This window comes from Salvelinus sp. IW2-2015, linkage group LG7 (genome assembly GCF_002910315.2).
Source record: "Salvelinus sp. IW2-2015 linkage group LG7, ASM291031v2, whole genome shotgun sequence".
NCBI lineage: Eukaryota > Metazoa > Chordata > Actinopteri > Salmoniformes > Salmonidae > Salvelinus > Salvelinus sp. IW2-2015.
In genome coordinates this window covers 25602593-25630419 of record NC_036847.1, presented here as the reverse complement: position 1 = coordinate 25630419, position 27827 = coordinate 25602593, and the positions used below count along the sequence as shown (strand labels likewise).

The window sequence follows — 27827 nt, the reverse complement described above, 5'->3', positions numbered from 1 at the left end:
TTTGTATTTTTCAATATCTTTCCAGGCTGGAAAATGGTTTTGGGTCACTGGCAAGGGTAAGCTACTTTATTATAATAATAATAATAATAATAATAATATGCTTATAATGAATAATCTTGGTTAACCCAGAACTAAAATCTTGCATAATTTTGTCAGATTCTCAAGTTATGTTTTAGTAGTCTGTCCACGAGAGTACATGCTCAATAAAGATAACTTGTGCACGCACACATACACTATATATACAAAAGTATGTGGACACCCCTTCAAATGAGGGGATTTGGCTATTTTAGCCACACCCATTGCTGACAGGTGTTTAAAATCGAGCACACCGCTATGCAATCTCCATAAACAAACATTGCCAGTAGAATGGCCTTATTGAAGAGCTCAGTGACTTTCAATGTGGCACCGTCATAGGATGCCACCTTTCCAAAAAGTACGTTTGTCAAATTTCTGCCCTGCTAGAGCTGCCCCGGTCAACTGTAAATGCTGTTATTGTGAAGTGGAAACTTCTAGGAGCAACAATGGCTCAGCCGCGAAGTGGTAGGCCACACAAGCTCAAAGAACGGGACAGCTGAGTGCTGAAGCACGTAGCGTGTAAGAATCGCCTGTCCTCGGTTGCAACACTCACTACCGGGTTCCAAACTGCCTCTGGAAGCAACGTCAGCAAAATAACTGCACAAGGAGCTTCATGAAATTGGTTTCCATGGCCAAGCAGCCTCACACAAACCTAAAATCACCATGCGTAATGCCAAGCGTCAGCTGGAGTGGTGTAAAGCTCACCACCATTGGACTCTGGAACAGTGGAAACGTTCGACAGACGAACCTGGGTTTGGTGGATGCCAGGAGAACGCTACCTGCCCGAATGCATAGTGCCAACTGTAAAGTTTTGCGGAAGAGGAATAATGGTCTGGGGCTGTTTTTCATGGTTTGGGCCCCTTAGTTCCAGTGAAGGGAAATCTTAACACTACAGCAGCGTACAATGACATTCTAGACGATTCTGTGCAAACTTTTGTGGCAAAAGTTTGGGGAAGGCCCTTTCCTGTTTCAGCATGACAATGCTCCCGTGCACAAAGCGATGTCCATACAGAAATGATTTGTCGAGATTGGTGTGTAAGAACTTGACTGGCCTGCACAGAGCCCTGACCTCAACCCCATCAAACACTTTTGGGATGAATTGTAACTCCGACTGCGAGCCAGGCCTAATCGCCCAACATCAGTGCCGACCTCACTAATGCTGTTGTGGCTGAATGGAAGCAAGTCCCTGCAGCAATGTTCCAACATCTAGTGGACAGTCTTCCCAGAAGAGTGGAGGCTGTTATAACAGCAAAGGGGGACCAAGTTTATATTAATTCCCATGATTTTGGAATGAGATGTTCGACGAGCAGGTGTCCACATACTTCTGGTCATGTAGTGTACTTCTGCTCCTCTGGTTATTACTACATTACATGCCCCCTTAGGCAGATTGTGAGATAACAGAACAATGCGAGTCCTCAGAAATTCTGGAAAAGTAGACAGCACATAACGCCTCCCTGAGCTAAAAGATATAAAAGCATAAAAAACATACAAAATTAAAAGCCACAGTTGTGGCTGACGTACTCTGTGTGTTATTTGTCACCATCAGTTTGACTGGTTCTCCAGTTGTGAGGAGCCAGTAGGGAAGTGCCTGCCAATCAGATCACAGGACAAAGGTCAGTGAGACTACTACGAGTTATGTCAACCGTAGCATGATAATAACTATGTCTTGAACTATGCCTTTTCTATAATGACACAAAAGGCTAAATGTTTTACTGTTTATTGCTATTGGTTAACCATTCACAGCCCACTGTATCCAGGAAAGGCACTTACAGATTGGTCGGTATTAATGATTGTTTCTATACTTTGTTTTAATGCAAAATGTCTTCTCCCATGTCTCTGTGTTTCCTAGTATTGTATGAGATATTTCGGCCAGACCATACGTCAGTCACGCTGATGCTGCCGGTGAACACCTCTGTTCAGGAAGTGATGTCATCGCTGGTAAACCCAGGAGGARACCACGTCCTGGTCAAAATGAATTCAATGGGAGGTGGGTGGCTCTTCATGTCACCTGGAAGCAATTTGAATACCTTTTCTAAGATACAACTGTACAGGATATGCAATAAAAGCGCTGCATGGTCAATCGATCGTCTGTATTGTCCGTGCAGCATTTACGGTGATACGGCCTTTGCAGAAGTCACGGCATTCATACTTCTTGCTCTTCGCGGAGCATTGCAGAACTGATGTGACGAATGTTGTGTTTATACAGAACCTCCCGCCCTCACCTACTGTCAACCAATCATGTCAATGTGGAGCTATACGTTGCCCTCTACATCGTTACAAAATTCGAGAGGCGCTTAGCGATGCGGTACGGAGCTTGATTTGGTCTCTGCATGCCTCCGGAGGCTTCGCTATTGTGTCACACCCTCGATACGAAGCCCCCGACCACATTTTCAGATTGAGCATAAATTAGATTTTAGTTCCCTATCAGTGTTAATACACTTGATACAACACTATTCATAACGTTACGATTTTATATACACTACCGTTCAAAAGTTTGGGGTCACTTAGAAATGTCCTTGTTTTTGAAAGAAAAGCAAAAAAAAATGTCCATTAAAATAACATCAAATTGATCAGAAATACAGTGTAGACATTGTTAATGTTGTACAAGTTTATAATTTTAAAAGGCTAATTGATCACTAGAAAACCCTTTTGCAATTATGTTCGCACAGCTGAAAACTGTTGTCCTGATTAAAGAAGCAATAAAACTGGCCTTCTTTAGACTAGTTGAGTATCTGGAGCATCAGCATTTGTGGGTTTGATCTGTTTCTCAAACTCGACACTAATGTACTTGTCCACTTGCTCAGTTGTGCACTAGGGCCAGTTTGCGCTGTTCTGTGAAGGGAGTAGAACACAGCGTTGTACGAGATCTTCAGTTTCTTGGCAATTTCTCACATGGAATAGCCTTAATTTCTCAGAACAAGGATAGACTGACGAGTTTCAGAAGAAAGGTTTTTGTTTCTGGCCATTTTGAGCCTGTAATTGAACCCACAAATTGCACAAGGGTTTTCAAATGATCAATTAGCCTTTTAAAATGATAACTTGGATTAGCTAACACAACGTGCCATTGGAACACAGGAGTGATGGTTGCTGATAATGGGCCTCTGTACGCCTATGTAGATATTCCATAAAATATCTGCCGTTTCCAGCTACAATAGCCATTTACAACATTAACAATGTCTACACTGTATTTCTGATCAATTTTATGTTGTTTTAATGGACAAAAAAAATGCTTTTCTTTCAAAAACAAGGACTTTTCTAAGTGACCCCAAACCTTTGAACGGTAGTGTATGTACATGTTCAAGTTTTTGTAATATGTAAATGTGATATTACGGTATGCTTTATTGAAAGAATGTGTAGCGCTCAGTAAGTGTTGATACGTTGGGGTGTGTCTGTGAGCTGTATTAAATGGTTTGTGTTTGYTGTATCATAGACAGGACTCAGCTGAAGCTGGATACCACAGCAGTCTACACCTCCCTGGGGCTGAATGAGAGACTGTTCCTCTGCTCTGCCAGCCAGGTGGAACAACTGGTGAGTCCTAACCTCCCCTCATCACCTACTTATCCATTTCTGTCTGCTGTAAAAAAATAAAAACAAAAATGTACCTTTTATTTAACTAGGCAAGTCAGTTAAGAACAAATTCTTATTTTCAATGATGGCCTAGGAACAGTGGGTTTAACTGCCTTGTTCAGGGGCAGAACGACAGATTTTTACCTTGTCAGCTCGGGGATTCAATCTTGCAACCTTTCGGTTACTAGTCCAATGCTCTAACCACTAGTCTACCTGCCGCCCAGTCAGAGATCAGTAGCTCACCACTGCTTMTAATATAAGATACCGTAGCCAATACTATAAAACGGTGTAACTCCAAGGTGAAATGGTTTGACTATAGTCTAGATCAGTGGTTCCCAAACTTTTTATAGTCCCGTACCCCTTCAAACATTCAACCTCCAGCTGCGTACCCCCTCTAGCACCACGGTCAGCGCACTCTCAAATGTTTTTTTGCCATGATTGTAAGCCTGCCACACACACACTATACAATACAKTTATTAAAACATAAGATTGTGTTGTCACAACCCGGCTCATGGGAAGTGACAAAGAGCTCTTATAGGACCAGGGCACAAATAATAATTGTACTCTTTATTTAGCCATCTTACATATAACTATATTTGTTCATCGGAAATTGTGAATAACTATTGGAGAGCGTCTCAGTCTTAAATCATTTYYYMCACACAGTCTGTGCCTGTATTAAGTTTTCATGCTAGTGAGGGCCGAGAATCCACTCACATAGGTAYGTGGTTGCAAAGGGCATCAGTGTCTTAACAGCGCGATTTGCCAATGCAGGATACTCTGAGCACAGCCCAATCCAGAAATCTGGCAGTGGTTTCTGATTAAATTCAATTTCACAGATTCGCTTGTTGCAATTTCGATGAGGCTCTCTTCCGTTATAACCAGTTATTTGTGTCATCCGTTTCGGGAAAGTACCTGCGTAATTGGGCAACCAACTCACTCAGGTGCTTCGCTATATCACATTTGACATTGTCTGTAAGCTTGTTCATTTGCGCACACAAAAAATCATACAATGATGGAAAGACCTGTGTGTTGTCCTTGTTAATGCAGACAGAGAAGAGCTCCAACTTCTTAGCCTCAATTTTGTACGCACATTGAATATATGTCACGTTCCTGACCTGTTTTCCTTTGTCTTGTATTTATTTTAGTTGGTCAGGGCGTGAGTTGGGTGGGTTTGTCTATGGTTGATTTTCTATGTTGGGATTTTTGTGTTCGGCCTGGTATGATTCTCAATCAGAGGCAGCTGTCAATCGTTGTCCCTGATTGAGAATCATACTTAGGCAGCCTGGGTTTCACGTGTGTTTTGTGGGTGTTTGTTTCCGTGTTTGTGTTTTTCACCACACGGTACTGTATCTGTTTTCTGCACTTCGTKTATTTGTTTTGTATTTTCAGTGTTCAGTTTTTCCGTTATAATAAATCATTCATCATGAACACTAACCACTCCGCGTATTGGTCCGGTCCTTCTCGCCTCTCCTCGTTCGAGGAGGAGGAATATGACGATAGCCGTTACAATATAGTTGCGGAAAGTCCCTGTAATCCTAGATTCAGATCGTTTAGGCGAGGAAAAAACATCACCCAGATAGGCCAGTCGTGTGAAAAACTCTTCATCATGCAACCGGTCAGACAAGTGAAAATGATGGTCAGTAAAGAAAACTTTAAGCTCGTCTCTCAATTATAAAAAAAAAAAGTGTCAATACTTTGCCCCTTGATAACCAGTGCACTTCTGTATGCTGTAAAGCGTTACATGGTTGCTACCCATATCATTGCATAGTGTAGAAAATACAGGAGAGTTCAGGGGCCTTGCTTTAACAAAGTTAACCTTTTACACTGTAGTCTCAACGTCAACAGTGAAGAGGCGACTCCGGGATGCTGGCCTTCTGGGCAGAGTTCTTCTGTCCAGTGYCTGTGTTCTTTCCCCATCTTTTCTTTTTATTGGCCAGTCTGAGATATGGCTTTTTTTTGCAACTCTGCCTAGAAGGTCAGCATCCCAGAGTCGCCTCTTCACTGTTGACGTTGAGACTGATGTTTTGCGGGTACTGTTTATTGAAGTTGCCAGTTGAGGACTTGTGAGGCGTCTGTTTCTCAAACTAGACACTAATGTATTTGTCCTCTTGCTCAGTTGTGCCCTGGGGCCTCCCAGTCTTTCCATTCTGGTTAGAGACAGTTTGCGCTGTTCTGTGAAGGGAGTAGTACACAGCATTGTACGAGCTCTTTAGTTTCTTGGCAATTTCTCGCATGGAATAGCCTTAATTTCTCAGAACAAGAATAGACTGACAAGTTTCAGAAGAAAGGTCTTTGTTTCTGCCCATTTTAAGCCTGCAATCGAACCCACAAATGCTGATGCTCCAGATACTCAACTAGTCTAAAGAAGGCCAGTTTTATTGCTTCTTTAATCAGAACAACAGCTTTCAGCTGTGCTAACATAATTGCAAAAGGGTTTTCTAATGATCAATTAGACTTTTAAAATGATAAACTTGGATTAGCTAACACAACATGCCATTGGAACACAGGAGTGATGGTTGCTGATAATGGGCCTCTGTACGCCTATGTAGATATTCCATTTAAAAAAAAAGTTTCCAGCTACAATAGTAATTTACAGCATTAACAATGTCTACACTGTATTTCTGATCAATTTTATGTTATTTTAATGGACAAAAAAAATTAGCTTTTCTTTCAAAAACAAGTGACCCCAAACCTTTGAACGGTAGTGTATACTAACACATCTTGACCACAAGTCCATTTGATGTCACAAAGCCATTACTTTAAAAATATCCTCTCCTGTTGTCCTGGTTTGCAGAAGAGGATGTCTTCCTTAATTGACCCCCCATAAATGTAACGGATATATACCAGCTGTACCAGGCCCGCCATGTCTGTTGACTCATCCAGCTGTAACGCATAGAATTCACTGGCTTGTATGCGAAGCAGTAATTGTTTCAAAACATCTCCCGCCATGTCACTGTTGCATCGTGAAACAGTGTTGTTTGAAGGTATCGTCTGTATAGTTTTTTGGGGCCTTTTCCCCCAACATTGTCCCAGCCATATCTGCGGCAGCAGGAAGAATAAAGTCCTCCACAATAGTATGGGGCTTGCCTGTCCTAGCCACTCGGTAGCTCACCATATAAGACGCTTCTAGCCCCTTCTTATTAATGGTATCTGTTGCTTTTATACATGTCTTACTACTTGAAAGTCGTCTTAATTTTCTCTCAAAAAACTCCTGTCTTATTTTTCTAAATGTTTTGGTTTCTAWATGTCTGTGCAAGAGTGAAGGTTTCATCGAGTTGTGAGATAGTACTTTTGCACATATAACACACTGTGGCTGAGGAAAGGCACTACTCCCAATATAAGTGAACCCCAAATCAATGTAGGTCTCATCATATTTGCGCCTCTTCGATGGTCCAATGTCCCTGTCTGTTGTTCGGTGCTTTCCCCAGGAAAGGGGGCAGTAGCTCTTCGACTGCATCAGATTCACAACTGTTCGTGTCCATGCTAGCTGGGCTAACAACAAATGTAGAATTAGTTGTTGTTTTTTGGCGTACCCCCGACAGCATTGCGCGTAACCCTGGCGGTACGCATACCCCAGTTTGGGTATACCTGGTCTAGATAATGCATCTATAGTTGCTCATGTGTGCATAGATTAACATACTGTAGCTACAAGTTATCTATATCTACACTACATGGTGAATCAGACAACAACACACCCAGAGCATACTGTAGATTTTTGTGTGAATTCCCCCCTAAGGTCCAGTATCATGATGTCATGGCATTATTTTGGATGGTTGTTCTCTGGCACCTTCACAGACACCCCTGAAGGAGCAGCAGGGTCCTGATCAGAGCACCATGGACACATGGGAGCAGATGTGTCCCAAGGACATCGCCAGCCAGCTCACCAACTACGACTGGGAACTGTTTACTGCCATGCACGAGGTRAGGAAGGAAACGAGGTGAGGAAGGAAACGAGGTAAGGAAGGAAACGAGGTGAGGCCATGCCAGAGCTGTGCCAATATTGTGAAGTGGAAGTTATGGATTTGGGACCAGCAGGACAAAAGTTAAAAGTGGAGAAACTGAGTATCCCTGGATAAGGGCATGTTAGGTCTTTAAGGGCATGACATCTATCTCACGTGTGTATGCACTCTGTTAGGTAGCTAGTGCAACGAGGCAAGGTTACTCAGATGTGAGCTGTCTCCGTGCTAGCATCTATCCTTCGTCCTGAATTGATCTTGTCCATTTACACTTGTAAGATCGAATCACAGTCAGTTCCCAATGTGTCTTTTAATTGTCTGAAAAAGTGACAACAATCAGAATGTGGACATTTTACAGGACACAGGACGCATGTTAGCACCAGGTATAAATGGGGCTAAAGGATTTGCTGTCTGTCTGTCTGTCACTCAGGCATGTCTATAAGTTATCCTTTCTCTGACATCTTCAATCTGATAACTGCTACTGCAGCATCATATCAGACATCAGACCATCTCCTCAATTGATGTATCAGCCACGTGTTTCATTTGACACATACGCCTCTTTATGTAACGTTCATTTAACCAGGTTTTCCCATTGAGGTCAATACGCTTCCCACTGGGCACACACTGGTTGAATCGACGTCGTTTGCACATCATTTCAATAAAATTACGTTGACCCAACATAGAATAGATGCTTAATTGACGTCTGTGCCCAGTGGGCAATTTGCCAAGGAAATCAAGTTCAAGTCAGGTTCAAATGTTATGCAAAATCGATTCAATCTGTATTGCTGAAGTTCAGCGCTATAGCACTATTTAAATGTGAAGGTAATTTCCAATTGGGCCAACYTATTTACCGTGAATGCAGTCTTGAGTTTACATTACTATCGCGCTGTAGCGCAGTGCTTCAGCGCTACGGCTTGAATCGAGCCCTTAGWCCATTGGATGTTTGCTTCATATACACTATTCAGGTCCATATAAGTAGCTTTTGATTAGTCCGCTACAGTACATATGGATGGTAAATAAATATCTCTCTCCCATCAGGTGGAATTAGTCTACTATATATTTGGGCGACATAAATTCCCGGGTGCCACCACAGCTAACCTGGAGCGTTTCGTGCATCGCTTCAACGAGGTGCAGTACTGGGTGGTGACGGAGGTGTGTCTGTGTACTGACCTGGTCAAGAGAGCCATGCTGCTCAAGAAGTTCATCAAGATAGCCGTCGTGTGAGTGGCAAATTAAAACACAGCTTACCTTGTAAAGTGTAGATTCATTATTAGGTTATCTTAGGAGTAACTATCCACATAGAACAGTATACTACACTGAGTATACAAAACATTAAGAACACCTGGTCTTTCTATGATAGTCTGATCAGCTGAATCCAGGTGAAAGCTTTGATCCCTTATTGATGTCACTAGTTAAATCCACATCAATTAGTGTACAGTCGTGGCCAAAAGTTGAGAATGACACAAATATACATTTTCACAAAGTCTGCTGCCTCAGTGTATTTTAGATATTTGTCAGATGTTACTATGGAATACTGAAGTATAATTACAAGCATTTCATAAGTGTCAAAGACTTTTATTGACAATTACATGAAGTTGATGCAAAGAGTCAATATTTGCAGTGTTGACCCTTCTTTTTCAAGATCTCTGCAATCCGCACTGGCATGCTGTCAATTAACTTCTGGGCCACATCCTGACTGATGGCAGCCCATTCTTGCACAATCAATGCTTGGAGTTTGTCAGAATTTGTGGGTTTTTGTTAGTCCACCCGCCTCTTGAGGTTTGACCACAAGTTCTCAATGTGATTAAGGTCTGGGGAGTTTCCTTGCCATGGACCCAAAATATCGATGTTTTGTTCCCCGAGCCACTTAGTTATCACTTTTTCCTTATGGCAAGGTGCTACATCATGCTGGAAAAGGCATTGTTCGTCACCAAACTGTTCCTGGATGGTTGGGAGAAGTTGCTCTCGGAGGATGTGTTGGTATCATTCTTTATTCATGGCTGTGTTCTTAGGCAAAATTGTTAGTGAGTCCACTCCCTTGGCTGAGAAGCAACCCCACACATGAATGGTCTCAGGATCCTTTACTGTTGACATGACACTGATGGACTGATGGTAGCGCTCACCTTGTCGTCTCCGGCCTTGCTTTTTTCCCGGATGCCCCAAACAATCGGAAAGGGGATTCATCAGAGAAAATGACTTTACCCCAGTCCCCAGCAGTCCAATCCCTGTACCTTTTGCAGAATATCAGTCTGTCCCTGATGTTTTTCCTGGAGAGGTGGCATCTTTGCTGCCCTTCTTGACACCAGGCCATCCTCCAAAAGTCTTCGCCTCACTGTGCATGCAGATGCACTCACACCAGCCTGCTGCCATTCCTGAGCAAGCTCTGTACTGGTGGTGCCCCGATCCCGCAGCTGAATCAACTTTAGGAGAGGGTCCTGGCGCTTGCTGGACTTTCTTGGGCGCCCTGAAGCCTTCTTCACAACAATTGAACCACTCTCCTTGAAGTTCTTGATGATCCGATAAATGGTTGATTTAGGTGCAATCTTACTGGCAGCAATGTCCTTTCCTGTTGTGAAGCCCTTTTTGTGCAAAGCAATGATGACGGCACGTGTTTCCTTGCAGATAACCATGGTTGACAGAGGAAGAACAACGATTCCAAGCGTCACTCTCCTTTTGAAGCTTCCAGTCTGTTATTCAAACTCAATCAGCATGACAGAGTGATCTCCAGCCTTGTCCTCGTCAACACTCACACCTGTGTTAACGAGAGAATCACTGACATGATGTCAGCTGGTCTTTTTGTGGCAGGGCTGAAATGCATTGGAAATGTTTTTGGGGGATTCAGTTCATTTGCATGGCAAAGAGGAACTTTGCAATTAAATGCAATTCATCTGATCACTCTTCATAACATTCTGGAGTATATGCAAATTGCCATCATACAAACTGAGGCAGCAGACTTTGAAAATTTATATTTGTGTCATTCTCAAAACTTTTGGCCACAACTATAGATGAAAGGGAGGAGACAGGTTAAATAACGATTTTTAAGCCTTGAGACAATTGAGACATTGATTGTGTATGTGTGCCATTCAGAGGGTGAATGGGAAAGACAAAAGATTTAAGTGCCTTTGAAAAGGGTGTGTTAGTAGGTGCAAGGTGCACCGGTTTGTGACAAGAACTGCAACACTGCTGGGTTCTCACACTCAACAGTTTCCTGTGTGTATCAAGAGTGGTCCACCACCCAAAGGACAACCAGCCAACTTGACACAACTGTGGGAAGCATTGTAGTTAACATGGGCCAGCATCCCTGTAGGGGGTGCGCAACGTAATACTAGGAAGTGTACCTAATGTTTCTTATACTCAGTATAATTTTGTACAATAACAGACTATAATATATATATATTCATATCCAGTTAAACTGATTTATAAAATATTGGTAAAGGATGGCACTCTGTCTGTGGTCACTGATGCACCAAGGCTTCATTTACACAGGCAGACCTATTCTGATCTTTTGCTATTAATTGGTCTTTTGACCAATCAGATCAGATATTTTGCCAGTAAGTGATAAAATAATCACTTAGATAATGCACATGTTTAGTCTGCCCACAGCTGTTACTGACTGTTTCCTGTTTCAGATTGAAGGAGCAGAAGAACCTGAACTCGTTCTTTGCAGTGATGTTTGGTCTGAGTAACAGTGCTGTACAGAGACTTTACAAGACCTGGGAGGTGAGGTCTGCTGGGGACAATGACCTACATTTTGATTATCGCTTCTAACAATTGATTTGATTATAAGAGATGTGAAATGGATATCAGAGGAGACGTTGTAACAGTTGTTGTTGTTGTTGACAGAGAGTGCCGAGTAAGACGAAAAGGGTCTATTGTGCATACGAGAGGTTAATGGTGAGTGAGTTAATGTGTGCGCACTTACAAGCTAGCTATATAACAGTGTTCCATTGTATGTCATTGATAATGACTGGTGACATCACAGGCCACTTGACAATCCCTCCACTTAATTTCCAATGTGTGTATGAATCATGTTTTCCTCCTATTGTAATATGTAAACATGTTTTCAATAGATATATTTCCTATATAATTAGCAGGTTGGCATTTATTGGTTTTAAACCTAACCCTAACCACACTGCTAACCTTATGCCTAACCCTAAYCTTAAATTGGGACAAAAAAAGCAAAGAGCACATTTTGTGCTCTTGTAGGAAGCAATCACTCACCCATTGCTGACTACAAATTATCTATAACTGGGCTAATAACTCACTAACAAGCAAAGGATATGAACAAAATGTACAACGTCACTACATGTATCTCTCGCTTTGATCTCAAAACAAGTGCATCTATTTACGACCGCTAATGCTGTAAAAACAGTCCAGTTCAAAGTGAATGGCACAAATCCATATACGACAAAGGTCTATTTGTGTTAACTAACGGGGAAAACTCTATAAAGTTGAGTGAAGTTAAATCTCGTGCTTCTCTGCACAGGCTGATATTTCTTCTGCGCGGCAGTCCCGGGGGAGTGGCGCGCAGCTTAGAGGGAACATTGATGCTGGCCTATGTTAAYGCCAATGCTTCCCAAAGTTGTCTGGATGTCCTTTGGGTGGTGAACCATTCTTGATATACACAGGAAACTGTGGAGTGTGAAAAACCCAGCAGCATTGCAGTTCCTGACACAAACCAGTGCGCCTGGCACCTACTACCATACCCCGTTCAAAGGCACTTAAATATTTTGTCTTGCCCATTCACCCTCAATGGTACACATATACAATCCATGTCTCAATTGTCTTAAGGCAAAAAAATCCTTCTTTAACCTGTCTCCTCCCATTCATCTACACTAATTGAAGTCGATTTAACAAGTGACATCAATAAGGGATCATAGCTTTCACCTGATCAGTCGGTCATGGAAAGAGCAGGTGTTCTTAATAGTTTGTATATTCTGTGTATAGCCAATTTTGACTTTTCAGCTGGCCCATCTAGTGGAAATCGCTCAGGTCTGCCTCCGGGACAAGATTTATCCCAATAAATGTCAACTTGCATATAAGTAGGGGCGGCAGGTAGCCTAGCGGTTAGCGAGGCAAGCCAGCAACCAGTGTGGCAGGCTCCCGCACCTCTCCCCCMAAAAAATGCACGTGTGTCTTACGAAGGGGTTGGGTTTAAAGCTAATTTGGGATGGACCTTGTGTGCAATTGACCAATAAAATTATATTAATCTATAACTAATGGCGAATTGTTTTTATTTCTGTTAATGTGTCAGGATCCGTCACGTAATCACAGAGCGTACAGACTGGCTGTGGCAAAGCTCAGTCCTCCCTACATCCCCTTCATGCCCCTGCTACTCAAAGGTAATAATGCTTTCTTAGCCTCTTGTGACAGACGTAACATGACCCTATACTGAACCAGTACGTCGTTCCGTTCACCAACTGTACCTACCTCTAGACATGACATTCATCCATGAGGGAAACAAGAACTACACGGACAAACTGGTCAATTTTGAGAAAATGGTGAGTTGTCTAGCCTAACTATTATACTTTCACATCCTGTAGATGTGCTGGAGATTACCATCCCTCAGCCCTTACCTAAGTTGTCTTCTCTTTGTGTCTGTAAACTATTGGCTATATAAGCTACCTTGTTTCACCGTTGCAGCGCTTGATTGCTAAGACAGTGAAGATAGTTCGAGAGTGCAGAAGCACGCCTTACGGTAAGAAAACAAAATACAAAGGACGGGATAAGAAGGGACAATGTTGTGCCAGGGTGTTCACTCTCTATGGTTCTTTGTCCTGCAGTGCCTTCATCACCTCAGAAGGGACTTACAGACAGAATGTTTCTGGAGGCGCCTTCCATTYGGGTGTCCACATGTAAGCTATGCCTTATCTACAAAAATCAACACTCATTTTCCATTCTGAGACCTTCAAATGATATTAAGTAAATGTAGCGCTTCCATTTTTTTTTTTGCACATATCTTCCTGTCTCTTGTCCAGATTCCGAGCAATCCCCCCCTCTCAGAAATCCTAGCAACATCCGCCACTATGTTCAGAACTTTGAAGTGATCAACAACCAGCACAAACTGACACAACTGTCCAGAGCAATGGAGCGCTGAACCAAACCAGTGTATAAAGACTGTTATATTACAGCCTGTGAATCAGAGGTTGGCAGGGGAATACACACCTCCATGGTCATACTAATCCACATGCAAGATCTTCTATAGACTCATGTACATGTCTGGTGTCAGGAATGGAGGACTGTGGGGATGTTCAATATCACACAGAGAGCATTGAAGAGAAGCAGCTCGTTGGACTACTCATCAATAGGACAAGAACCTGAGGAGGGATCTGACTTTAGTGACCTCTAGCGTCTTACCAGATAAGTTGTTTGTCCTCACCGAACACTGTTACTGATAGGACTGTGCGGCGCTGCAACCTGAGGAATAAGTATATACATTTGGCATTATCTGTTATTTATACGATCATTTGTAAGATAAGCTTATGGTTTTACAAGTGAGTGCCCTAAAAGCACAATAGTTCTGTGCTATAGCTCCTAGTTATGGTGTCTGTTTTGGTATTTTTCTCCACTTTGTAATACAACTATAATGAACAATAAATTGTTGAGCAATCAGTTGTTGCCAAACCGCATAAACAAATGTGTAAAACATTTCATGCCAGGGGCAAGTTTATTTTTTTAAATAAATTATTTTCAGAACTGTGTATTCAATCAAAGCATGTCATTTTTTTAATTGAAATGCAAACCGTATAATAAGACACAAATGATCACTAAAAGACTAAAKCATCTTCCCAGAAAGTCTCCCCAATATGGGGAGAGTAAATTTCAAATKTTTTTTTTCAATTGGATCTAAAAAATATTCTCGTCAGAAATATTTACAACTTTGTAAAAAGGAGATTTAAAAAAAATGGGGCCTAGAAAGCATTGAGAAAACAAGGATAAACCCAGTGTAGTCTTCTACTGTAACCACAGAGGATTCTGTTTAAAACATCCTCTTTCAATATAAATAATACTAGGTTGACATTTTCAGTCTGGACACTACGATCAGACATATACTTTTCAAAACAATATCATACAAATACTGTTAAAAATAATATGATACATGTTAAATGAATCCACTGAGTGGCATTAGCAGTCTTTGCACCATGAGTGTTGATAAAGCTTGTGGATTAAATCACCAATATGAGCTAGGGGGCATTCTAAAGAAATAGTGAAAACAGATGTGTAGCATTATGGCTGCGTTTGGATAGGTGATACAATTGAACTGAACATACATTATCACACATGCCCACTCGAGTTCAACTCAGGAGGTTTGATGGATGTATTTTTTACCACTGATATCTGAAATAGTGATACTAAACATTGGCTAGTTATAGCAGTGGAGCAAAATGTAAAAGTGGTGAATACGTGCAGTGGAAAAATGTAAGGGGGAAAGAAACAGACCAATCGTTTTTTACAATACCCCATCCGACCATAGGGAGCAGACTTTGTATGGTTTTTAACACAGACTCATCATTAGATGTTAGATACACCTGGTTTAACACAACCCCTCCGGAACAAAATGAAAGAAAATTCAAAAACTACTGCAAAAACTAAAACCAATATCAACCAGAGTGAATAATAATATTGCACGTACAAACCATTTTTTCCCCACCAATGCCCAGTTGCTATCCCTTTACAAGAGGCAAACTGATTTTACTGTGTATGCATGCGCATTTTCATTGCAGTCTCTCTATTGCATTAAGGGCCTGATTCAGACTTGAGATAAGTTGACTTAACATGGACTTGGACTGGTCCTAACTGTCCTAAACTCTAATCAGGCAGTCACAACCCATCCTGAGTACAGATTGAAGTGATGCAATGATCAGCATTACTGCTGGACAAGTCTACCGTTCCCTAGTGATGCAAGAGAGAAAGGAGAGGACTTAGCAATGGGATTGATCTCTCTGATTCACACAACAACAAAAAACAGACAGGAACATCAACACATGAAAACACAGGCAGTCCGACACACACACAAAACCTATTTACATGACATAAATGAGCCCCACAAATTCAGTCCATGGGTGAAGCTGCAGCATCGTGATGTGAGAGCTTCTGGTACTCAGTCAGTTTTTGTTGTCATAAGGACATCAAATAAAATAAAAACAAACCAGAGCAAAGATGCTCCTAGCACACTACAAGATCAAGGTGAAATGTGTAGGGACCGGATATTTGGCCGTTTCCCTGACACTCACCGGAGTGAGCCCTGACCTGCAAGCAACCCACTCAGATTGTATGTACTACAGCTTCCCTGATCTCTGTTGGCAACATAGTAATGTACTGACTTCAAGACATCATTACACACCAAGGCTGTGGATACACCTGGATGGTCTTTGCTTCAACCCAATTTCCATACTGCCTCTTACAGCACAAGCAAAGTCTGGAAAAACTTGTTTACAAGTCACCAGACAGAGTACTGGCACCAGAGTGTTTCAAGCTCTGTGGGATCTATCTCACAGGCCCATGGTGGATGGATCCAGTCAAGTCCCAGTCAACTTTGAGGCAATGCTTTCATCTGTCAGAACGAACACAAACATACAGGATCAACAAAGTGATCAGTAATGGTCAAGTCAAACCCAAAGGAAGATCAGTCCGTCAGTATCCTGACTGTTTTTGGCATCTTGTTAGACATCAGTATATTTCCTTTGAGTGCAAAACAACTGGACCAAGCACTGTATGTCCACCATTCTGAGGCTGAAGAAGCTATTTTGTCAGTACAGGAGTTTGTACGTGCCGAACATTACTGGAGCTAAACTGAACTTACATTAAACAAAAGACTGGCTGTAAAAACATGTTTGGTAGAAATGTGGATAGGTAAACAGCTCAGGTGTAGATTATGGAGGCACGAGACAGACATCCTCTGTCTGTGCTCCTCTGGTGAACATGCTCCTCTGGTGAACATGCTCCTCTGGTGAACATGCTCCTCTGGTGAACATGCTCCTCTGGTGAACATGCTCCTCTGGTGAACATGCTCCTCTGGTGCCCTGAACAGAAAGCATGTTTCTAACTTCGGTTGGGAAAATCTCAGATCAGATGTCTTTAATAGCTACAAAAAGGAAGGGAGATGCATTCAGTCCCCTTCAACACCATCATATACCTTTTTAAAGCAGTGATCACACTTTTTTAGCACCAAAATGAAGGCAGTTGAAAAAGAGTAAAACAGAAAGCTGTTTTAAAAACAAAGCTGTTTTAAAAGATGTGCAGGGAGAAACCAAGCATCTTCCTTGATCGAATCAAGGGCTTCCATAGGCTGCTCCTCTTCTTCTGTAGTCACTAGTCTTGGACTCAAATAGGATCAGTAAGTCTAAAGCCAGTTTGTCTGACTGTGACACTGAAGTTCAGCTTGGTGATCAACCCCAGCCCGACGACAACAAACATAAACATATATTAAATAAAAAACATTCATTTGGTTTGGAGTTCTTTGGGTATTTCTTCCTCTAGTGCAGTACAGTGGAGTTCCAGTGGTCTTTCCTCCTCCTCCTCCCCTCCCTCTTCAACTGCAGTCTAATCCTCTCTGGACGTTAAAATTAACCACATTTCTCCATTGCAATCATGTGGGTTTCTAGCTTTCTTTGGTTCTGTGACAACAAAATAGGTTGTTTTAATCCTTTCTATGTGGTGTTTAGGCCTCAGACGCAGCCTGGGGCTTGAGTTGGGCCTTCTCCATAGCTGTGCCGTAGGGTAGCGACCTTTTGAAGAAGCCAAGCTGGGAGGAAGAAAGATGACGTTATCAAAGTTGGAACTAAATATATCATATCATTCAACACCTCAAATCTTCATATGTCTCTCCAGCCAGATGTACAGTTGAAGTCGGAAGTTTACACACACTTAGGTTGAAGTAATTAAAACTCGTTTTTCAACCACTCCACAAATTTCTTGTTAATAAACTATAGTTTGGGCAAGTCGGTTAGGACATCTACTTTGTGCATGACACAAGTCATTTTTCCAACAATTGTTTACAGACAGATTATTTCACTTATAATTCACTGCATCACAATTCCAGTGGTGAGAGGTTTAACATACACGAGTTGACTGTGCCTTAAAACATCGTGGAAAATTCCAGAAAATGATGTCATGGCTTTGAAGCTTCTGATAGGCTAATTGACATCATTTGAGTCAATTGGGGGTGTACCTGTGGATGTATTTCAAGGCCTACCTTCAAACTCAGTGCCTTTTACTTGACATCACGGGAAAATCAAAAGAAATCAGCCAAGACCTCAGAAAACAAATTGGAGACCTCCACAAGTCTGGTTCATCCTTGGGAGCAATTTCCAAATGCCTGAAGGTACCACGTTCATCTTGTACAAACATAGTACGCAAGTATAAACACCAATGGGCCCCAGTTACGCAGCCATCATACCACTCAGGAAGGAGACTCGTTCTGTCTCCTAGAGATGAACGTACTTTGGTGCGAAAAGTGAAAATCAATCCCAGAACAACAGCAAAAGACCTTGTGAAGATGCTGGAGGAAACGGGTACGAAAGTATCTATATCCACAGTAAAACGAGTCCTATATTGACATAACCTAAAAGGCCGCTCAGCAAGGAAGAAGCCACTCCTCCAAAACCACCATAAAAAAGCCAGACTACGGTTTGCAACTGCACATGGGGACAAAGATCATACTTTTTGGAGAAATGTCCTCTGGTCTGATGAAACAAAAATACAACTGTTTGGCCATAATGACCATCGTTATGTTTGGCGGAAAAAGGGGAGGCTTGCAAGCCGAAGAACACCATCCCGACCGTGAAGCACGGGGGTGGCCGCATCATGTTGTGGGGATGCTTTGCTGCAGGAGGGACTGGTGCACCTCACAAAATAGATGGCATCATGATGATGGAAAATTATGTGGATATATTGAAGCAACATCTCAAGACATCARTCAGGAAGTTAAAGCTTGGTCGCAAATGGGTCTTCCAAATGGACAATGACCCCAAGCATACTTCCAAATTTGAGGCAAAATGGCTTAAGGACGACAAAGTCAAGGTATTGGAGTGACCATCACAAAGCCCTGACCTCAATCCTATAGAAAATGTGTGGGCAGAACTGAAAAAGCGTGTGCGAGCAAGGAGGCCTACAAACCTGACTCAGTTACTCTGTCAGGAGAAATGGGCCAAAATTCACCCAACTTATTGTGGGAATCTTGTGGAAGGCTACCCGAAACGTTTGACCCAAGTTTAACAATTTAAAGGCAATGCTACCAAATACTAATTGAGTGTATGTAAACTTCTGACCCACTGGGAATGTGATGAAAGAAATAAAAGCTGAAATAAATCATTCTCTCTACTATTATTCTGACATTTCACATTCTAAAAATAAAGTTCTAAAGGAAAATATGGGAAATTAAGAGATGGGAATTGCCCACTCTGCCGGACATTAACATCACCGCTATCCTGACCACTCACTTTGTACAGGACGTAGATGAGCAGTGCCAGCAGCAGAAGCCCAGCCAGTATGGCCAGAATGATGATCCACAAGGGCACAGAGTATTGGCTGTCTTGTTTGTTCCACACCAATGGGGTCACCACCTGAAGAGGGGGAGCACATTTAGTCATGACCTCCACTTACAGCGACTCAATGGGTCTGAATGTATTCAGACCCATTGACTTTTTCCACATTTTCCACGTTACAGCCTTATTCTAAAATGGATTAAATAAATAAAAAATCCTCAGCAATCTACACACAATACACCATAATGACAAAGCAAAAACAGGTTATATATTTTTGCTAATTTATTACAAGTCAAACAGAAATACCTTATTTACATAAGTATTCAGACCCTTTGCTATGAGACTCGAAATTGAGCTCCGGTGCCTTCTGTTTCCATTGATCATCCTTGAGATGTTTCTACAACTTGATTGGAGTCCACCTGTGGCAAATCAATTTGATTGGACATGATTTGGAAAGGCACACAGTTGAGCAAAAACTAAGCCACGAGGTCGAAGGAATTGTCCGTAGAGCTCCGAGACAGGATTGTGTCAAGGCACAGATCTGGGGAAGGGTAAGAAGATATTTCTTCAGCATTGAAACTCAAGAAAACAGTGGCCTCCATCATTCTTAAAAATGGAAGAAGTTTGGAACAACCAAGACTCTTCCTAGAGCTGGCCGCCCAGCCAAACTGAGCAATCGGGGGAGAAGAGCCTTGGTCAGGGAGGTGACCAAGAATTCAATGGTCACTTTGACAGAGTTCTAAAGTTCCTCTGTGGAGATGGGAGAACCTTCCAGAACTACAACCATCTCTCAGCACTCCACYAATCAGGCCTTTATGGTAGAATGGCCAGACGAAAGCCAGTCTTCAATAAAAGGCACATGACAGCCCGCTTGGAGTTTGCCAAAAGGCACCTAAAGACTCTCAGACCATGAGAAACAAGATTCTCTGGTCTGATGAAACCAAGATTGAACTCTTTGGCCTGAATGCCAAGCGTCACRTCTGGAGGAAACCTGGCACCATTCCTACAGTGAAGCATGGTGGTGACAGCATCATGTTTTGGGGATGTTTTTCAGCGACATGGACTGGGAGACTAGTCAGGATCGAGGGAAAGATGAACTGAGCAAAGTACAGAGAGATCCATGATGAAAACCTGCTCCAGAGCGCTCAGGACCTCAGACTGGGGCGAAAGTTCACCTTCCAACAGGAGAACAACCCTAAGCACACAGCCAAGACAATGCAGGAGTGGCTTCGGGACAAGTCTCTGAATGTCCTTGAGTGGCCCAGCCAGCGCCCGGACTTGAACCCGATCTAACATTTCTGGAGAGACCTGAAAATAGCTGTGCAGATGCTCCCCATCCAACCTGACACAGCTTGAGAGGATCTGCAGAGAAGAATGTGAGAAACTCCTAAAATACAGGTGTGACAAGCTTGTAGCGTCATACCCAGGAAGAATCAAGTCTGTAATCACTGCCAAAGGTACTTCAACAAAGTACTGAGTAAAGGGTCTGAGTACTTACAGTATGTAAATAAGTATTTTATTGTGAATAAAATAGCAAAAATAAAAAATAAKACAAGTTTTTGCTTTGTCATTATAGGGTGGTGTGTAGATTGATGAGGAAAAAAACAATTTAATACAATTTTAGAATAAGGCTGTAACGTAACAAAATGTGGAAAAAGTCAAGGGGTCTGAATACTTTCCGAAGGCATTGTATAATAGCCTCGATTCCAGGCTTCCTGCATTTTCCCAACAGCTGCTGAATGAAACATGGGCATACTATATACAGGGGTTAAGTTAGGCCGGATCCCACCGAGTCCGAGACCCAACACCTATGATCCAAATGAGATCCAGGCAGAGCTGAGACCCTGTAACTTTGGTTTTGCGAATTTCGAATTATCTAATATATATTTWTATTTTTTTACCAACACAAGTAAGCAACAGCAAAGTTAAACTATTTTACTATAGGGTTGTCTATCTATTCAATTGTTCAGCTCATCACATTCTGTGCACGAAAATAATATCCTCCTCACATGGTCCCTCCACAACCTGTAGTATGCTGTGATGTGCTTTTGTCAGTATAGATTGTTTAGGCTACTATATTAAATCCTCCCGGGCACACCCCCAGTCTAGAAACCCCACCTCCCAAATCCCAATTTAACCACTAACTGTATGGTAATGCAAAACTAACAATACAATATTAAAATAGAGAAGTTTGTTGACATGAGTGCACTGAACATACAGCTACCTTTTTAGATCCACTCGGTACCTCCTTGGGCAAGATGGCATAGGGCATCTTGACCACGCTGAACCTTGCCAGGCACTCCAGCGCGTACCCCTTGTATGCCCTCTGAGAACGGAAACAAAACAGGATCAGATTGGATATCCATTGTGATTTTTCAAATAATTTGTGTAGGAGTGTTTGAAAGGCAAACTGCAACTTGTACGAGTGCTGGCCATGTGTGGACTAGTGATGAGTCCTGTTTGACTCATGTCCAGTAGGAGGCAGTAATGTGCTACAGAGACYGATGAACCTCAGACCGGCTGGCTCTTCTCACAAAACCCCTCTGACATTCCAATCCTATGAGAAGGCGTTACCTCCAACTAATAAATTTCCCCCCCAACTAACCCCCGACTAAGGTCTTTCGCACAACGGCTTCTGTGGACTGATACCCTCCAGCTCTGCTATACCTAATACAGAGACTAGACCAACACACAAACGATACGCTCACAGAACTATTGAAATTACAATTTAATTATTCACTCTGTAAGCTACTGTTTTCCGTTTATTTTCACCAAATATCTGAGTCTTAATACAAACATCAATACAATCACGTGTGTGAGTCTGACTGGTCATTCATATTTGACACTCTCCAATTTGAGGTTTTAAKTCTTGGTGTTTTCTTTGTATAGCTACTTAAAGGAATAGTTCTGCTTATACTCAGCCAAATCTTGACATGAGAAAATACACAGACAGCTATGTGAATAGACAGATAGGCCTACAGACAGAACACAAACTGAGACGTTCCGTCTCATGCTGTCAGTGCCATTGTCATCTGGTAGAAACTGTCTACATGTGTAGTGAGTTTGAGAGGAGACAAGACCAGTAGTTCTGGCGGTTGCTTTCATCTCCACATCTGAACCTGACTAAGATCCATTCTTTGATGACCTAATTAAAGTGGAACAGACAGCGTTTTAGCTACTTTGCAGATATGAAACAAACAGACAATCAGAATATCAGTCACAAATATCAAATTCTCAGTTTATGCTACAAAACCAACTTTATAAAGAGGTTTTAATAATAGCTTCTATTTGACAAAAAATGTAATGATGTCAAGTAAAGCATTGTTGGCAGAATAGATGGATGCAGTTCAATGCATGATTAATATAGCTAATTCACCAATACATTTCTTGGTAGTCCAACAAATATTGCTATCATGTTGTAAAGCTGGCCTGGTACATTGTTTGCTGCCTCCAGCCCTTCAGGATGCACTGCATCAGTTTCATTGACTCAATATTTTTGACAAAAAACACAAATGTAACTAAGGCTGGGAATGTCAGCAGAATCAAACTATAAAAGGCCAATGACCACAAGTCAGTCATAGCGTGGCTAATAGGCTAGCTTGTCTGTTTATGTACAGTAGCTATTTATTTAGCAAGCTAAAAGCATGGTGCCTAATGTTAGCTAGCTAGCTGCTGGGAGGATATCATGTCATTGGACGAGTCAGTGAATGGCCGACTTTTTCCTACCATATAATTTTTTGGGTGGCTACAACTAGAGATGCAGGTGTAATTTGGTTAGCTAGCAAGAACTGTTAATCACTTTTCTAGCTAGCTATGCTGAACTTGAACGACTTTCATCCACAGTTGGCATCTCTCTTTGTTGTCAATCAAATGGGAGGGCAGGCAGGCAAGTTCCCATTCAGTTGTCAAAACGTGGGTTGGATTACCCTGGATGATTGACAGGGAGCGCTGTATTGAAGCCACCTCCCAGCCATCTTGGAACCAATATTTTAGAAACTATAGAAATGCATTTATTAATCTCTACATTAGTTTGACACGTTTATTGTTTTACAGACACCTTAATGCATACTTTGAAATTATATTGTGAGCTAAACATAAACAAATAAATATAAWAGCATTTTCCTTCAAGTTTCTTTTTAGAGAGTTCTGTTACTGTCCCCACTACAACCAGACAATACTTAAATAAATGTAATTTTGTCCTTGAAACATTTAATTGAGAATTTGTTCATAACTGACTTAGTTAAATAAAAATWAAAAAAGTAATTTGTTGTTGAAATACTGTAGAATTCTATTCATCCCTCCCTTAACCTTGTTCTGAACACCTCCAAAACAAAGGTMATGTGGTTTGGTAAGAAGAATGCCCCTCTTCCCACAGGTGTGATTACTACCTCTGAGGGTTTAGAGCTTGAGGTAGTCACCTCATGCAAGTACTTGGGAGTATGGCTAGACGGTGCACTGTCCTTCTCTCAGCACATATCAAAGCTGCAGGCTAAAGTTAAATCTAGACTTGGTTTCCTCTATCGTAATCACTCCTCTTTCACCCCAGCTGATAAACTAACCCTGATTCAGATGACCATCCTACCCATGCTAGGTTACGGAGACATAATTTATAGATCGGCAGGTAAGGGTGCTCTCGAGCAGCTAGATGTTCTTTACCATTTCGGCCATCAGATTTGCCACCAATGCTCCTTATAGGACACATCACTGCACTCTATACTCCTCTGTAAACTGGTCATCTCTGTATACCTGTCGCAAGATCCACTGGTTGATGCTTATTTAGAAAACCCTCTTAGGCCTCACTACCCCTTATCTGAGATATCTACTGCAGCCCTCATCTTCCACATACAACACCCGTTCTGCCAGTCACATTCTGTTAAAGGTCCCCAAAGCACACACATCCCTGTGTCTCTCCTCTTTTSAGTTCGCTGCAGCTAGCGACTGGAACAAGCTGCAACAAACACTCAAACTGGGCAGTTTTATCTCTTTATCTTTTCATTCAAAGACTCAATCATGGACACTCTTACTGACAGTTGTGGCTGCTTTGTGTGATGTATTGTTGACTACCTTCTTGCYCGTTGTGCTGTTGTCTGTGCCCAATAATGTTTGTATCGTGTTATGTGCTGCTACCATGCTAAGTTGTCATGTGTTGCTGCCTTGCTATGTTGTTGTCTTAGGTCTCTCTTTATGTAGTGTTGTGTTGTCTCTCTTGTTGTGATGTGTGTTTTGTCCTATACTTATATTGTATTTATTTTTAATCCCAGGCCCCCTTCCCCACAGGAGGCCTTTTGCCTTTGGTAGGCTGTCACTGTAAATAAGAATTTGTTCTTAACTGACTTGCCTAGTTAAATAAATAAAAAATCCATATGGAGGACTAGGAAGTGCCAATATGGCCGACCAGTGGCTTCAAAGCCTCTCAATGGCCAATGCATAGTATSAGCAACCCAGGGTTTATTATACGCCATTGGTTGGGACAAGCATGCTTTGGCAGGCAAGCTGCTGAAGGGCGAGCAGGCTACTATTCCCCATCATTTATCAGTGTAATTTTGTGAGGGTTTATCTACTGTTCCCTCGTTAGATTTTAACACATCTCGCTCTGGCTAACAGTTGTTGATCATAGGCAACTGTCTAAGGGAGAGAGAGCCTACCTGTTCATGGTTGTTTGATCAATAAGACTGTAGAGTTCCCAAATGTAAGAGGACTCCCGTGGTATTTCTGCAGAAATCCATTCAGGTGGCTTTTGGCAAATGCTTCCTAATGATCTAAAGTAGCGCTGTTGCTACTGCCTGTAAATACATAATCCAGTACAAAGTGAATGATGGCAGGCCCGTGTGTAAAATGGCTTATTTGCATATAGGCCAACTGTAGCTCTGATTGGCTATGGCGCACCGGTCTGTGTAGAGTCCCGTCCTGAGATGTGTTCAATTCCCTTGTACGTTTTCTACGTTGCGAAACGGTTTGTACTGAATGACACGTTTCCCAAAAACATTATTGTACGTTCTTGAACATACTGAGGTACGTTTGCTTTCGTTTGGTGGGTGTGGCTTGAAGCAATGAGTGATGTTTTTAAAGGGCAGTGACCATGCTGACAGRGTTCCCCAACCCACAACCTCCCCGTTTTTCAACTGGTCGTTCAGAACAGCACCGTTTACATTCAATTGAACGTTCCAGAACGTAAAAACGTACTGAACGCAACCCTGGACAAGACTGTTTTATATTAGGTTATATTTACTGCAATGTCTATKAATTGTCCAAACGCATGGCAGCTTTCCCATTCTATATTGCTATTTACATTTTCACAAATGCCTTACTCTATGTCATTCCCAAACATTCTATGAAAGTATGAAAACATGAAATTGACCAGATGTAAGTGCTCGCTTCTCAGATTTTATAAAAAAAGGTGTAATATACTTCCTGGGGGTAAGGTGTAATATTCTTCCTGGGGGGGAGGGTAAGGGGGGTAGGTGTAATTATTCCTGGGGGCAAGGTATAAGTATTCTCTCTGGGGGTAAGGTGTAATATTATTCCTTGAGGGCAAGGTGAATAATTCCTGAGGGCAGGTATAATTTCTTCTGGGGGTAGGTACATATTTCCTGAGGGGTAAGGTGTAATATTTTTCCTGAGGGCAAGGTTAGTAATATCTTCTGGGGCAAGGTGTAATATTTCCTGGGGTAAGGGTAATATAGTCTTCCTGGGGGAAGGTGTAATATTCTTCCTGGGGCAAGGTGTAATTTTTTCCTGGGGGCAAGGTGTATATCTTCCTGGGGTAAGGTGTAATATTATTCCTGGGGAAGTGTAATATATCCTGAGGGCAAGGTGTAATATTCTTCTGGGGGTAAGGTGTAATATATTCCTGGGGGTAAGGTGTAATATTCTTCCTGGGGGCAAGGTGTAATATTCTTCCTGGGGGCAAGGTGTAATATTCTTCCTGGGGGTAAGGTGTAATATTCTTCCTGGGGTAAGGTACTCTGGGGTACAGGTGTAATATTCTTCATGGGGGTAAGGTGTAATATCTTCCTGGGGGTGTAATGTGAACAGATTGTATGTTGCTAAAAGTTCCAGTTACCACTTTAAAGGTGTGTTGTGGAGCAATTGTGTGTGTAGGTCCTAGATCATCTGTATAGTTTTCTTCGGCCCAGCAACTCAGACAAGTAATGTGTGTTTGACTATGCAGAGTGGTTGGTTTGATCTCCAGTCCACACATACTGTACCTCGATGAAGGTCTCAGCCCAGATGCGGGAGCGCAATTTGAGGATGGCGCTGGTCCCCTTCTCCAGAAGACCCACATCACACTGCAGTGTCCAGCACTCCACGTTAGAGCAGGACTAGACAGAGGGAGGGGGAGGGGGAAAGAGGAGGGAAGAGAGGGAGAGTATTAATGCTAAACAGATGACATAAGATATGCCATGATTTGAGATATGCCATGCTCAATCTATTATTGCTGTCCTCACCAAGAAAAACCAAACAGCTACAAAACAAAGGTAATTTGTCATTCTATCAGGCTTAATTTAACAATAGTTAGCTAAATGCATGAATTATAAACTGGTGCAGAGGTCAGTAGAGAGGGAGGAGGTGGATAGTAGGCTTGGGCGGTATACTGGGGTATATTGAAATGCAGAGTGTATGATTTTCAATACCCCAAAAAATAAAATAAGTAAAGGCAACGTTAACTCTGCAGGCCATACTGCAGGCCAAACAAATATAACAAAGAGCTCAATGTTATGATCCCTATCCAGGGCTGCTTCCAATTAGAAAGAGATTGAGGGAATGTCATGAAACAAAAAATGCAGCACGCAGTCGACGCTCACCGCCATCCAACATTATTGCCCAACCACTGAAACCCGCCCACTTTTTTAGAATACACAATCTTAATGAAATCCTCATCATGGGAGCTGGGCGCTTTCGTTGTAAACCTCCAAAAACTGACTGTTAGTGCTTTGGTGGTAGACAGGACTCCCCTTCCCCCAGGTGGGTTGGGGAGAAAAGATAAGCCATTCTAGTTAAATTTGTCTTTTGTTTCTGTTAGTCTTTAGTGACATGGATAGAAGTACAGTCTGCTGTCATTCTGATCTAAGAATATTACTCCTGCTTATTATGAAGAAAAAATACATCTGTTTAACTTTGTAAACTAAAGGTGTGTTTAGAAATATTTTTGTTTCATTAATGCTATTTAATCTCTCCTCAGACTAATATTATTCTGTTTGTCCTGTGGGTACCTTTGCCACTGTTCCACCCCTTGTGTATTGCGCTGTATGGTGTATTTGTCTGGGGCGCTTGGGGTCTGGGGGGGGGGGGGCTGAGGGAGCTGGTGGGTCGCTGGGTCTGGGGGGGTTGGGGGCTGAGGAGGCCTGGTGGCCTGGGGTCTGGGGAAGCTGAGGAGCCTGGTGGCTGCGGTCTGGGGGGGTTTGAGGGAGCATGGGGTCTGGGAGGCTGAGGGAGCTGGTGGCTGGGGTTGGGGGGGGCTGAGGGAGCCTGGTGGGGCTGGGGTCTGGGGAAGCTGAGGAGCCTGTGGGCGCTGGGTTGGAATGCTGAGGGAGCCTGGTGGGCTGCGGTCTGGGGGTCTGGGGAGCCTGGTGGGCCTGGGGTCTGGGGGCGCTGAGGAGCCTGATGGGCTGGGGTCTGGGGGGGGGGGGTGAGGGAGCCTGGTGGCGCCTGGGGTCTGGGGGGCTGAGGGAAGCTGGTGGGCCTGGGTGTCTGGGGGACGGCTGAGGGAGCTGGTGGCTGGGGTCTGAGGGAGCCTGGTGGG

General features: G+C 42.5%; 1 protein-coding gene and 1 pseudogene across 4 annotated transcripts in view; one reads left to right on the top strand and one right to left on the bottom strand.

The window, feature by feature from the left end:
* The window catches only part of LOC111966719 (rap guanine nucleotide exchange factor 3-like), a 45579-nt gene extending 31280 nt beyond the window's left edge, over positions 1-14299 (top strand). For 3 of the 4 annotated variants that reach the window (XM_023991598.2, XM_023991600.2, XM_023991599.1), the window contains 13 exons: positions 26-56; positions 1622-1688; positions 1925-2062; positions 3506-3603; positions 7438-7563; positions 8637-8818; positions 11228-11318; positions 11442-11492; positions 12853-12940; positions 13035-13099; positions 13242-13296; positions 13382-13453; positions 13577-14299. In XM_023991598.2, the coding sequence (XP_023847366.1) occupies positions 26-56; positions 1622-1688; positions 1925-2062; positions 3506-3603; positions 7438-7563; positions 8637-8818; positions 11228-11318; positions 11442-11492; positions 12853-12940; positions 13035-13099; positions 13242-13296; positions 13382-13453; positions 13577-13695 (1183 nt within the window). In that variant the 3' untranslated portion in view covers positions 13696-14299. Of the gene's footprint in view, positions 1-25; positions 57-1621; positions 1689-1924; positions 2063-3505; positions 3604-7437; positions 7564-8636; positions 8819-11227; positions 11319-11441; positions 11493-12852; positions 12941-13034; positions 13100-13219; positions 13297-13381; positions 13454-13576 lie in introns of those variants that run through there. The other variant, XM_023991601.2, reaches the window with a different exon arrangement.
* Positions 14300-14301: 2 nt separating this feature from the next.
* Positions 14302-27827, bottom strand: part of LOC111966116 (integrin alpha-5-like) — an 87601-nt pseudogene continuing 74075 nt past the window's right edge.